The sequence below is a fragment of the Hydractinia symbiolongicarpus genome, chromosome 9 (assembly GCF_029227915.1).
Source record: "Hydractinia symbiolongicarpus strain clone_291-10 chromosome 9, HSymV2.1, whole genome shotgun sequence".
Lineage (NCBI taxonomy): Eukaryota > Metazoa > Cnidaria > Hydrozoa > Anthoathecata > Hydractiniidae > Hydractinia > Hydractinia symbiolongicarpus.
This window is the reverse complement of record NC_079883.1, coordinates 25,122,516-25,134,750: the sequence shown is the minus strand read 5'-3', so window position 1 is coordinate 25,134,750 and position 12,235 is coordinate 25,122,516. Positions and strand designations below refer to the sequence as shown.

Sequence of the window (12,235 nt, the reverse complement as noted above, 5' to 3'; positions counted from 1 at the left end):
TCTAATAGAAATATATAAATAGTAAATACATTTAATTTTACAATTTAGTAACATCAGACGTTCATTCAATAGCAGTAATCATGAAGTTATTATATTTATGCGCCATATACATTTCACTCTATATCTACAGTCTAAAAAGCGATGACGACGACACGTGCAACGATGCCAATGGCTATGTCTATGAGTACGAACTCAATTCAGAAGATTTCATGATAAAATATTGCCATAATGGATACGTTGCTAAATCTGAAGTGGAAAACCCAACTGCGTATTGTGAAGAACAGAGTGGATCTACGCAATGTTTAGCTAAGAACGGAAAGTATTATTCGCCAGGTTATGGAATTTGCAAAACTGTTGGAGACAACGTTACGTTGTTTGAAATTTGTGGATTAAGAACTTCCTGCTGTCGAAACTTTTATACGAGCGGACAATCTGGTAGCTGCAGTTTGTTTGTGTTAAATGATAATGTGTTTGATAATGATGATAAAAGGAAAAAACGAAGAAAGCGAAGGAAACGAAGTGTGATTTGTATGTTTGGTTCATGCACTGATGTAGAGTTTTTTTGAGATGTTTTAAGAAACTATATACTTTATAATTCAGAATCGCAGTATAAAGCAAGTAGAAAATGATAACGTAATACTTTGAATAATACTGGATAACTTTTGCTTATTGCGCTGAAGCAATATATTTATTTTTGTTGTTGTTGTTGTTGTTTTTTTTTCATTTTCAAAAACAAACTTATTTGATGAGAATTTTTTTTTGCTGAAAAAGATATACAGTAAAAATTATTTTGAACTATCCTGTGTTTTATTTATCAACAACCCAATAAATATTATATTCTATAACTTCGGGAAAGAACCGCAGTTATATATTGTATTTCTATATTCTTCGCAAAGAACCCATGCTACGCAAAAAGTTTTCTTGTGTAACAGGTCAACAAAAGGCGATTTTATAAATATTAACTCGACCCTCCTTAAATGGACTTTGTTACATCCCTTTTATTGCATAATCTATGTTCTTTTCTCACAGCATAACCTTATGACATCAAATTGTTTTTTGGGGTTTAAGAAAATAAAATAAGTTTTTTTTTGTCGTATATTTGTTCATCCATACTGCTTGAAACAACCTCGTCTCCAGGGCGTTTTGAAAGAAATTTTTGTATACTCTAGGAGACTCTAGTCTTTATTAATGTTTGAATATTTTCTAACCCCCTCTGTCCCCCTCCCCTCCCCTCCCCTTCCCTCCGCCCCCGCCCCCTCCCCCTGTTTTTCTAAACATTTTCCCAAGTTTCTTTCAACCCAACGATTTTTCGTTACTCCAAAGTAGGCGTTTAACTTTAAATACTTTATCAATAAAAACAAGGCAATTAAATTCTATGTGATTTAAATTGAAATAAAATACACTAGAAATATTTTTAGTCGACATAATAAAAATAAAACAAGAACAATATTTGCCTTGTTAAGGAACAACTTTGTGCATCAAGGATAGTGCTTTGAACTTTTTTTGTTTACCAAAAAGCAATTTCCGGGGATTTATTTTACAACATTTCCCATAAAAATTGGTGATCCCGCCATTTATTTTTCATATTTTTCATTAACTGCGACAACAAAAAAGGTTCATAGATTTCTTGAAGAAGCAAACCAACCATGAAAGGCATACTTTTCTGTCTGATCGTGTTCACTGGATATATTTGTGCTCACAACTATCGATCACGAAAATCAAAATGTTTCGACGCAAACGGACACATATACGGTTACAAGGATAATAAAGGAAGTCTTAAAATCACCTACTGTCACCATGGTTACATTAACACGTCTACCATAAAGACGCCCTTGATGAAATGTGCATACTCTTTTGACAATCCACAATGCATTGGCGCCAACAACCGAAATTATTCGCGCGGAAATGCCATTTGCAAGAGTGTTGGAGACGATGTTAAACTTTTCGAGTTTTGCGGGGTTCGAGATTACAAGTGTTGTAAAAAGTTCTACCAACGTAATAAAAATGGTAGCTGTAAGATTTTTATTTTAGATCGAAACTATTTTAATCTGTCTAAAGATTTTTGGAAACTTGAAGAGGAACACAGTGAAGGAAGGAAACGCAGCATGTTCTGCATGTTTAATCGATGTATTAATTTAGAATTTTTTTAAACTTGAAACAGTATGGTAACACTTCTTCTTGTAATGTATCTTAAATTCTCATTCCTAGGAGAATACTGCAAGCCCCCTTTTGGAAAAATTCATCGCCCTCTTTGAATTAGCCCTCGCCCTCTTTTAATTAGCCCCCACTCTCCTCGAATAAGCTCTCACCCTCTTCGAATAAGCCCCCCTCCCCTAAAATCCGATACCTTTTTGGTTGAAACTTCAAAATTACTGGCGATAAGATCTATAAAAACTCGTGATACATATTTTCAGTCGTGTTTCATTTAAAAGAAACAAATCAACAACAAACTAAAGGAAAAGAAAAAACACAAGGTGGAAACAACTTTTAAACGCGCATGCGTAAATAGTGCTTGGTTGATATTTGTTTTTGCGTTTTTAATATTTGCATTCCTTCAGATGTTATAGCAAACAGAAACCGCCTTTTAGTATATACTCTTACATATTTGATTTTTTTTCCGAAAGTATAATATCGAGAAGCAATAAATCTAATAGAGCAAAATAGAAAATTAAAGAAGAAATGCAAACCCATCAAATACAAAACTATCTTGTTTACCCAACTTCTTCCTCAGAGCTTATCTATGCCTATAATTTAGCAGGACGAGGCCTAGGACGAGGTTGGTATGTACAATGTTAAATAATATATTTCTCAAGTTCTGACGGTTAATTAATTTGCAGCCTAGTTTACTAAGCTTTCTTCTTCGAGCTGATAAAATGAGTTTCTCTCAAACAAAAGCTTAGACGCGAACGAATGACTCAGCGGAAACCCCGAGTTTAAATTGAACAATATGACTAATCGCTTCGAAGGCCATTTTAATTTATCTGGAATATTCGGATGAAAAGGGCTTTCCCGACATGGACCACGTGAGCAAAGAACAATAGAAATAGTTAATAGAAAAGCGCAGCCAGATTTTGGCTGCAGAAAAATCGTTTGAGACCCAGCGTAATTTTTCCCACCTTAACTACTCCGATTTCCCGGTGGTAGGAAAAATTACGCTGGGTCTCCTGGCTAGTTAATTTGTTGCTTTCTAAAGAATTACGTTATTTCTCCCGATTTCAATGAAAGATTTCATAAAAATTAGAACTTCTTCATGGAACTCGAAAAACCCGAGGCAAGTTATTATGCTTTAATAGAGTTCGGAGTTTGTATAAATCTGTCTCCAAATATAAATAAAAAGTTTTCGATGTTGTATTTTCAAAGTAATTTTTTCAATAAGAAATATGGCTTCCGTAAACGCGAGGAACAGTAAGGAGCCTGATAATACTCATACACGCCTTTTTATAAGAATATACTTTTTAAGAATATCGAGGCCTTCAAATAGGTAAAAATAGGGTAAGAATATCCTGAAAATGTTCCGTGTTTTTTTCTCGCGAACTAGAAAAATTATTTCTTGGGGAAAAAAATATGAAATTAGCCGATTCGCGAAAATAAAATTGTTCTTTTATTGTCTGTGATGCTAATGGGACTCAATCGAGCTATAGAAGTATTTTTACGTTGTTATTGTAGGCGGGGCTAGAAAACGAATACAAAAAAAGGTATCATCCTCTTCAGCTAGGAAGAATCCTCCAAGGTTCGAGAGAGAAGAAACTTTACATTCCGAATTACGTTGATTTTATGGCAATATTCAAACTCGAGTTCTTAGTTTTTAATGATTTTTAATGATCCGAGCCTGACTTTGTTTTTATTTTGTTTTTTTTCGGCGTAATTTAAGGCTCGTATTCTTCTGATTTTTCTATTAAAAAAGCGTATACATGAGGATATTGACAAAAGAATATTACGGGTGAAACAAAAAAATATCATTTTTATTAAAACTTGTGTATCGCAAAATCTCGAATATAGGGCCCACCCGAATATAAAAAAAGACGGGAAACTAGATTTGAAAGTCAAGGGAATATTAAATACAATTACTAAGGGAGCTCCATTGGGTAATTTTTTATTCAAATTCTTAAGTTGAACCAGAATGGATAATAACGGGGAAGGACATAACCCCCTCATGTAAACAGCTTATGCCCCTCTGCTTAGGTCATAACTCTTCTATGCATTAGCTACCCCTCCCCCCCCCCCCTTCGGAAGAGTTGTTTTCACCTAGGTTCTACGGTTATTATCTCGCAATGACCCTCTGATTAGATTAAAAAAAAACACAAAAGTTAAGGTACAACCAATGCTCTTTTCTTCAAACAAAGTAGGTTTTTGTTCGTTTTTTTTGCAAGGTTTAGCTTCCATCGCAGGGGTTAAGGACAGTAAACATTTTCACATAATTTCACATAATAAACAAGCTCATTCTAAAACGATCCCGTGCCCAAAAACATTGGCAACATCCTAACCTTTTTGGAGTGCTGTGTATTTCATTATTTTCCACAAAGACTGCTTATCAAAAAATCTTTAAAGAACAACACCTGCTCAACATTATGGTAAAAAAGTAGAACGTAGATAAAATAAAATTCATCTATATTATAATACCCGTATACGTCTGTCTGTCACGCACAATGGTAGCTTAGCTGCGCAATAGCGAGAAGCACGCAATGCGGTATAAAAAGGACGGGCGAACCCGTGGATTTTCCACTGGCTAACGACTAGTTTTAATAATTTCGCAAAACTTACCTCTGCGTATCCTGGTAACACCTGGTCCATCATATTGATAATTATTAACTTTTTTACTTGCAATAATATAAAACGTTGCTGAACTCAGTATTTTTCTGTTTCGTTTTCTTGTTCGAGAAGTAAAATGTCAAATATGCGATATCTGTTGAAACTTTGTGTTTATGTAACACATTTCGCGAATGAAGTGTTTTTACGAACAACCATGTTCATTGCTTACTCGCTTCGCAGCTTAAATGATACAAGTTCACCTGGTCGCAAGACTTGAAAACACAAATTTGTGCACACTAAATGAACCGAAGTGACCGCTTTCTCGAACAGTTAATTCAGCCGTGTAGTTTCTTGCGTAGAATATTATGCAACAAATGTGCGCACTTATTTTTTTTTTTAAACCTAGACCTTTAAGCAAATGCAATTTATGGCAATATTGATAATTCCTGTGCTGCGTTGATATAGACACTTCTATGTAAATTGACAAGCCTTTATGGAGATATGTGTATTTTACCAACAAAAATGCGAAAACTGTTTTTATCGATTTGGCGCATGATAAACAAAAAGGCGCAAAATGTTTTTGAAATGGCGCAGGTTTATGCAGACCCATTGAGGTGTGAAATCAAACAGGAGTAATGGCATTTAATTACGCTCTTCCACTGCTCTCTCGCTAATTAATATTTACGAGCAAAGCAGTCTATCTGTCCTGAGTACTCAGTGAACACGTGACAACAAAGAGAACGAGATCTGCTACATTTAAACCGCGGCCAACAACTTAAACATGAATAAATATGTATAAGATTTTTTAAGCGTTTATAAATTGATATTAACAGTTCGTAAAACAAAAAAAGTCTCGTTTTATTGTCTATAACAACAAATGACCATCCTTTAACATCAATATAGCATCCAGAAAGAGTATTATGTAAATACGACTTTGAGATGTCAACTTCGTTCATACTTGACATTGTACCGCAACCGCAACTTTAGCTCACAAAAACAAACAATCAAAGGCTTCTTGTATAGCTCTACGGCAAGCAATCGATTCCGAATATCCACCAGCTTTTTCGGATTCCGATGCAGCTCGTATGTGATTTAAGTAGCTTAAAAAAAAAACATGTTAAAGTTAATTGCTTACGAATATGTCAGACTGGTTTTAGGTCTATTGTCTAACCAGCAGGGGTTACGATTTGGGTATTCTTATATAAAAAAGAGTATATTCGCAAATTACATTAAAGTGACTAATTTTCGCGGGTATTAATTTTTGCACTTTTTGAGATTTTGACTGAATTCGCGAAATTTAGGTACCCTCCTTTAAAAAGATCATATATGACATTTTCACGTCAGTCGCGATAATTAAAACCCGCGGAATTTTTTTTAAACATTAAAACCGGCATAATGTAATTTTTTTGACCCGCCAAAATATCTACTAGCGAAAACCATTAACATTGAGGTAGCCCGAATGAAGAACAGATACTCCTATATACTAAACACGTCCTTAAAGTAAGTACACTGAACATCCATCCAGCCATTATTTTTCATTTTGCCTTAGTACTTTACTTTCACAGCAAATTATGATTTCTTTAGCTTTGCGCGAATAGGTAGAATATTTTACTCACCCATTTATCTCGACGGCCTCACTCTCAGGCGGACTTGGTCCATACCATTCCATTTTAGGTGGTTTATACTCAAATAGAGGCGCTTCGATGATTGGCTTATTCGACAATTGAGTCATATTCTAGAAAAAATATTAGGGTTGTCATATACCTAATAAACGAGAATAATTCCGGTATATAAAGCGTGCTTCATCGACAATATTAAACAGATTTCTTACAACCAAAGAAAATGAAATAGAAAGAAAGCCTGATAAAATACTATTTCTAGTTTGTCAACAACTAGAACTATGATATTTTATCTAAGAGCTTAAGTTAACTATTCACCTTCAATTTGTTCTTTTCTGAAAAGAAGAATGATTTCTTTTCGAGCTCCTCTTGTTCCTGTTGCCGTTTGACATGCAGGTGGCGAGCTATCACTTCCTCAGCTGGGGCATTTGCATAGATCTATATAGCACAAAAATTAAAATAGTCTAAGCTATCTTACAGAATGTTCCTGGCCCCTTGTTATCTATAAAAAACGGTGGTATTAGATGAGTTTTACTTTTTTGATTATTCTTGTTATTCGTACAATGCGACATCAGCAGCAGGGAACGCCATTACCGTATCTTTCGAAAAAATTGCCAGCAAACTCATTATCTTTGTAAACCGCGAAAATTAATTCCGTGATCTGAAACCACTCAGTACAGATGTGCTTGTGAGAAAATTACCAGTGTATCATCGGAAATAAATAGGTAGCTCCCAGTCGGTATATCAACAAACTAAATAATCAAACTTTCATTTGATATAATGATGAAATAAAGTGCACGCACCAGATCGTTGATCAGGCTTTCCTTGTCTTTTCGTTTCTGCGTTAGCAAATCCTTTTCTTCCAACAAAAGTTGTTTTCGTTTTTCCTCCGCGTTTAATTTCTCTGTTTCAAGGGTTGCCTTCAAAAGAGCTTCTTCTTGATTCTAAAACACCAAAGAACACCAAAGATTATTTAATTTCAAAAACAAAAACACAGGATTTAAAATCCCTACACTCGGGAACATTTGAATATTAGCAACTTATATACTATATATTCTAAACATTTTTTTTTTGCTTAAACAGGTTAAATAATTAAAAAGAAAATATTCTTTCGATTTTTCTAATTTTCTTAACAAAGCCAGTTTTCCATCAGTCTGACATAATTAAACACTACCACCAACATCACCACTGATACCAGTATACCACAACCATTGCCATCAACACCACCAAACACCACCACCGCCATGCCTATCACCAATATAAAAATCAGCACCATCACCTTCACAACCACTATTTCCATCTCCCTCCCAACAACCACTGCAAATACCACCATCACCACCACCGATACCACCATCACCATCACAAACAGCAATACCACCACTGCCACAACAACAACCAAAGTACAAAACACACACAGCAAAGGAATGTAAATAGTTAGCTAGTAATATCATACTCACTAATTTTGAGTTGTTTTTCCGAATAATCTTTTCGTTCTCTCTTTTATACAATTCCACCTTCTTCTTGGTCTCCTCTACACTCGTTTTGTTGGCCAAATTGAAAACTAAAAAAGTAAAAATTAATCTGGTTTTCAATATCAGTTTGATTCCATTTATTTATTTTTCTTGGTAAAACACTGAATTTTAAAATAGCATTTTTATAACAAATTGAATAAAATTAGAGTGGTAAACTATAAAGCATCAAAAAAGACAAAAAAGGACACATGACATCATAAGTAATCACAGACACAAAATTACAGTCTGAACATAGCAGTTCGCTATCAACACCTCTGCTGCCATGATGGATTTTAGTACATTTGCAAACTCCAAAAAGACTATATTAACTCTTTACATGTATAGTCGCAAATAGGGAAAAACTGCGTTTGTAAAACTATTAACTCACTTATTGTTTCGACTTCTTCAAGATAGTCATTGTATGATCGTAGTGAGTCAAAATCTTCACATCTTTTATTATATCTACATAATAAAAGATTCACATGTATACTAAATAGTCAAGAAATGCAAATATAATTTACAGAAGCTTATACAACAAATGATATATTTTAAGGTATTTTTTTAAATATCAAAAGATAACCTGAAAGTTTACTTATGTGAATGGTGTTTGGGAACTAAGAAAACATAAAATCCTTACATTTTAACAATTTTTTTTCGTATATCCACTTCTCGTTCAACACTGGCATCTTCAAATTGCTGCACTCTAAAATCACTCCTTCTCAAAGGAGTATTGCACTGTAGACAGGCAGCAGAAGGTCTCGAAAACAATACATCGACACATGTCTGGCATCTAAGAAACAAAATAATAAAGTGCAAACCACGACTTCACATATTCTCAGAGTGGTGAGAACTCCCACCTACTAAAATCACCTCACCTAAAATGCCAAAGGTCAACACTCACTACCAAAAAATATTACGAAGGTGCGAATAAGCTGCACATTCTGTAAAAGGAGAGTACTATTTTTAAAAAAACCCTGCAATTATACTGAAAGTCACCCAAATCCGACCTATATGCAGCAGTGTTTGAAACAAGATCCCACCTAAAATTATATTACTCCTACCTATATTGTCGATTTCCACTTAAATTCTCAAAGTGCTTGCAAAAAAAATTTCTTCAAAAATGGCTCCCTGTATGGGGGATTTGTGTGTGCACAATATGCTTCAGCATTATAGAGGTTTAATTATTTCTACAAGAGCTTTCTACAAGGAGAATTAAAATGTACATTAGCGATTGACACTAAGTTGCAAATAAAGATATACATATAAAAAAATGACAGTTGTTGCCACAATTATTAATCTGCAGAAAGGTTCTTCTGAACACACTTGAGTTTCAAACAGAGGTCTGTGACAAATATAATACGAAATACAAGGCGAATGGTAACCTCTTCTTATTTGTGACCTGAAACAGTAAAAAAGAAGAATTTTCTTCATTCCTAAGAAATTTGTGAGAAATCACAATGTTTTTTAACTTGAAGAATTGCAGGATTTGACAAACAGAGCTGAAGGAGTTGGTCAATATCCAGTCATTAAAACACTTGAAATGCAATTAGTAAATAGATCAAGCACAATGAAGCACAATAATCATGCAAAAACAGGCCTAGCACTGAAACTTATTTAGAAACTTCAAATGTATAGTTGTGGTTTAGTACGCTGTACAGAATATATACTTATGCTAATTAAATTTTGTTTCTAGATTGTACTTAGCATTTATTATGCAGGAATAAGCTTTAATTCTGAAGAAAATTTTTACTGCAAAGATGTTAATAATTTTAAATATATAACTGTGTTTTCCATTAATTGTTTTTGGCAAAACACATTGTATATATCTTTTAAAAGAAAGGATAGATTTAGAAGAAATAGAAGACATACAAAGTCCCATGTGCACATTGTTTAAAAAGTTTATATATACATATATAACAAAGGAAACTTTGTTTTGGACTCTGTGGTGAAGATTTCCCGCTCTATTATCAGTACATAAATTATCTATAGTATATATTGTAGAAGAGTGTTACACAGCAGTTGAGAGAACACATGTCAAAGTTTTATAATGCTTACAAATTGATGTGCACTTGAAGTACCGATTCTTACCATTTAGTCTATCTTTAGGGTTGTGGGAAACAGCATAAGACGTAATATTAAGACAATAAGTGTCCCTGATTCTTTCAATTTCCTGCAATGTAATTAATTTCTTTTGATAATGGTTTATTATAAAAGTAATTATTTATGCGAATTGTGCATTGCGGAATGTTACATTTGGACTATAGTGTACATTTATTTATTTTGTGTTTTGTCTTTGTAGACATAGTTGAACACAGTTGGCAAAAAAACCTAAGAAGGACAGCCAAAGAGAAACTTCAATTTGCATAAAAAACACGAACGTTTTGAAACTCACAGGAAAATAACAAGGAAAATTGAGGTTGAAAACTGAAAGACAACATGCACAGACTGAAGATTAAACTTGTGAAAGAAAGTTTATACTTACACAATAGACCAAACTTGTTATTGCTTATTAACATATTATTTTGGTTCTACAGGGTACTTACAACTTATGTCCACAAACATTTACCAGTAGTTTCAGATTTTTGTTTCTATATGTTGTGGTTTTACATCTTGGGCAACTCTGTTCATCCATATTGGATCAATATAATATAACATAACTTTCTTTTCATTGTCTAAAAAAAACAAAATATTCTTTAAATGGTAAGGTAGAGTGTTTCTAAATGATAATAATTGTGTGCAAATTTTTTCAGTCAGCAGTTATTAAGGATACAAATGTAATTTTTTTAGTGATATATAAATTAAGGATTCTAAGGAAAAAAATGGTGTTGGTAGGAGCCGTTATTTACACATCACGTAAAATATTCACATTGAAAGAGGTTAAAAAATTCGAAAGAATTGTTAAGCAACTTTTTTATTTTCTATCATATGTAAAAAAAATTCATGTTAAGACAATGCAGTTGGGAATAGCTGCAAACACAAAAAATGGTAAGGCAGATCTATATGACAGACTTAAGAAATAACATTTGATTATTATAAAAGAATTATTTTATAGTAATCAGCATAATTTTCTGCAATTTACCAAAATCACATTGTGCATTGACTTTTTTCCAACTTCCTTTTGATTATTAAGTATATAGCCATAAAAGTATTCATCAATTGCCCATATGACCAACCAGGGTTTCTAAAGGTCCTATGTTTTGGCTGTTTTTCAATTATTTTTATTATACACTTTTGTCATACCATAATAAATAATCAAAAAGAGACAGAATTTTAATACGCCTTTCCTAATGTTCTAATTTATAGTTTTTTTAGTTTGTTTCGTTTATACAGGTGGCTTGCTCTGTTTAAAAATTTGTGACCTATAAATATGAAATTTATAATAAGCCTACCTCCTGCAAAAAACAATATATAGTTTCATAGACTGTCCACGAATCTTTATATACTTGACAAATCTTGATTGCTTTTCAAGATTTTTGACTTAGAAATTTTGATATTATGCTAATTAATGCATGGCTTAATGTTTCTATTATTTTAATACGAAAGATTGCTTTTCAAGATTTTTGACTTAGAAATTTTGATATTATGCTAATTAATGCATGGCTTAATGTTTCTATTATTTTAATACGAAAGCTGTGTCTGTCTACGACCAGGAGATGCTCATTTTACTTTGATGTAGCCTAAACAATGTTTAATTTTGTCAACTTTATTGATGTTATGTTACAACATAAACTCCTTCAAGACTGACGTCAATGGCATTGCATTGCACTTCTAAGTTTACAGCTAAATAACTTGGAAACTAGTGGAAATAACTGATGTTATCCACTGCATGTGTGACTAGGGACAGGCTAGAACCAAAATGGGACCAACTTCCCGAAGTTCATCAAGAATCCCTAAACCCCTATACTTCTTTAATTGTTTGTTAAAAGTACATGATCCTATACATTTTCTTGTGGTTCAAGAGAAAAATTTCTCAAAAAAAAATTTCCTATCAAGCAGGAATTGCTGACATCAGCAAAATTTTTTAAACTCTCATATCCTTATAACCAGTGATCAAACCACATGACCTATACATTATTTTGATCAGTGTTTTAAGTTCTACACAATACAGGTATGCCTCACCAATTTTTTAAAATTGTTTTTTGATTTATAGACAATTTTTTAAAGCTCTTTTGTACGAAATCAACTTGTTTTTTACAGGGGGCAGCTAGCTAAGCTCTTTGAAAAGAGAAAAAATCCTGAAGTATATTTGGAGAAAAACTTTGCTGAGTAAAGATAGACAACTTTTCACATGATTTTGATTTTTTTATGAGGTCAACAAAGAAGATTGCTTTATGTTCCTTTTTTAACCTGAAAAGT

At 33.2% G+C, this 12,235-nt stretch overlaps 3 protein-coding genes across 3 annotated transcripts in view; 1 reads left to right on the top strand and 2 right to left on the bottom strand.

Annotated features, from left to right (window-relative positions):
* Positions 1–177, top strand: part of LOC130657465 (mitochondrial amidoxime reducing component 2-like) — a 32,172-nt gene extending 31,995 nt beyond the window's left edge. The window contains exon 8 of the mRNA XM_057460451.1: positions 49–177. The gene's annotated coding sequence lies outside the window, so the exon portion shown is untranslated. The remainder of the gene's footprint in view (positions 1–48) is intronic.
* Positions 1–5,003, bottom strand: part of LOC130657470 (cyclic AMP-dependent transcription factor ATF-3-like) — a 31,462-nt gene extending 26,459 nt beyond the window's left edge. Inside the window, exon 1 of the mRNA XM_057460455.1 lies at positions 4,762–5,003. Coding sequence (XP_057316438.1) covers positions 4,762–4,794 — 33 coding nt within the window. The 5' untranslated portion in view covers positions 4,795–5,003. The remainder of the gene's footprint in view (positions 1–4,761) is intronic.
* A 497-nt stretch (positions 5,004–5,500) lies between these two features.
* LOC130657466 (CDK-activating kinase assembly factor MAT1-like) lies at positions 5,501–10,566 on the bottom strand. The gene is made up of 8 exons (XM_057460452.1): positions 10,423–10,566; positions 8,517–8,669; positions 8,268–8,341; positions 7,826–7,929; positions 7,172–7,312; positions 6,687–6,806; positions 6,366–6,484; positions 5,501–5,849 (listed from the first exon to the last, which is right to left on the bottom strand). The coding sequence occupies exons 1-8, from the start codon at positions 10,509–10,511 to the stop codon at positions 5,738–5,740; spliced, it is 912 nt and encodes a 303-aa protein (XP_057316435.1). The 5' UTR covers positions 10,512–10,566; the 3' UTR covers positions 5,501–5,737.
* Between the last annotated feature and the right edge of the window lie 1,669 nt (positions 10,567–12,235).

Bases quoted from the DNA above. Each gene is read 5' to 3' on its own strand.
- LOC130657466 (XM_057460452.1), bottom strand. From the start codon at position 10,511: ATGGATGAACAGAGTTGCCCAAGATGTAAAACCACAACATATAGAAAC. The intron at 8,342-8,516 runs GTAAGGATTTTA...TTTATTATGTAG, and splicing joins CGAAAAAAAATTGTTAAAAT to ATATAATAAAAGATGTGAAG. The intron at 5,850-6,365 runs GTGAGTAAAATA...TTTTTTTTTAAG, and splicing joins GAGGCCGTCGAGATAAATGG to CTACTTAAATCACATACGAG.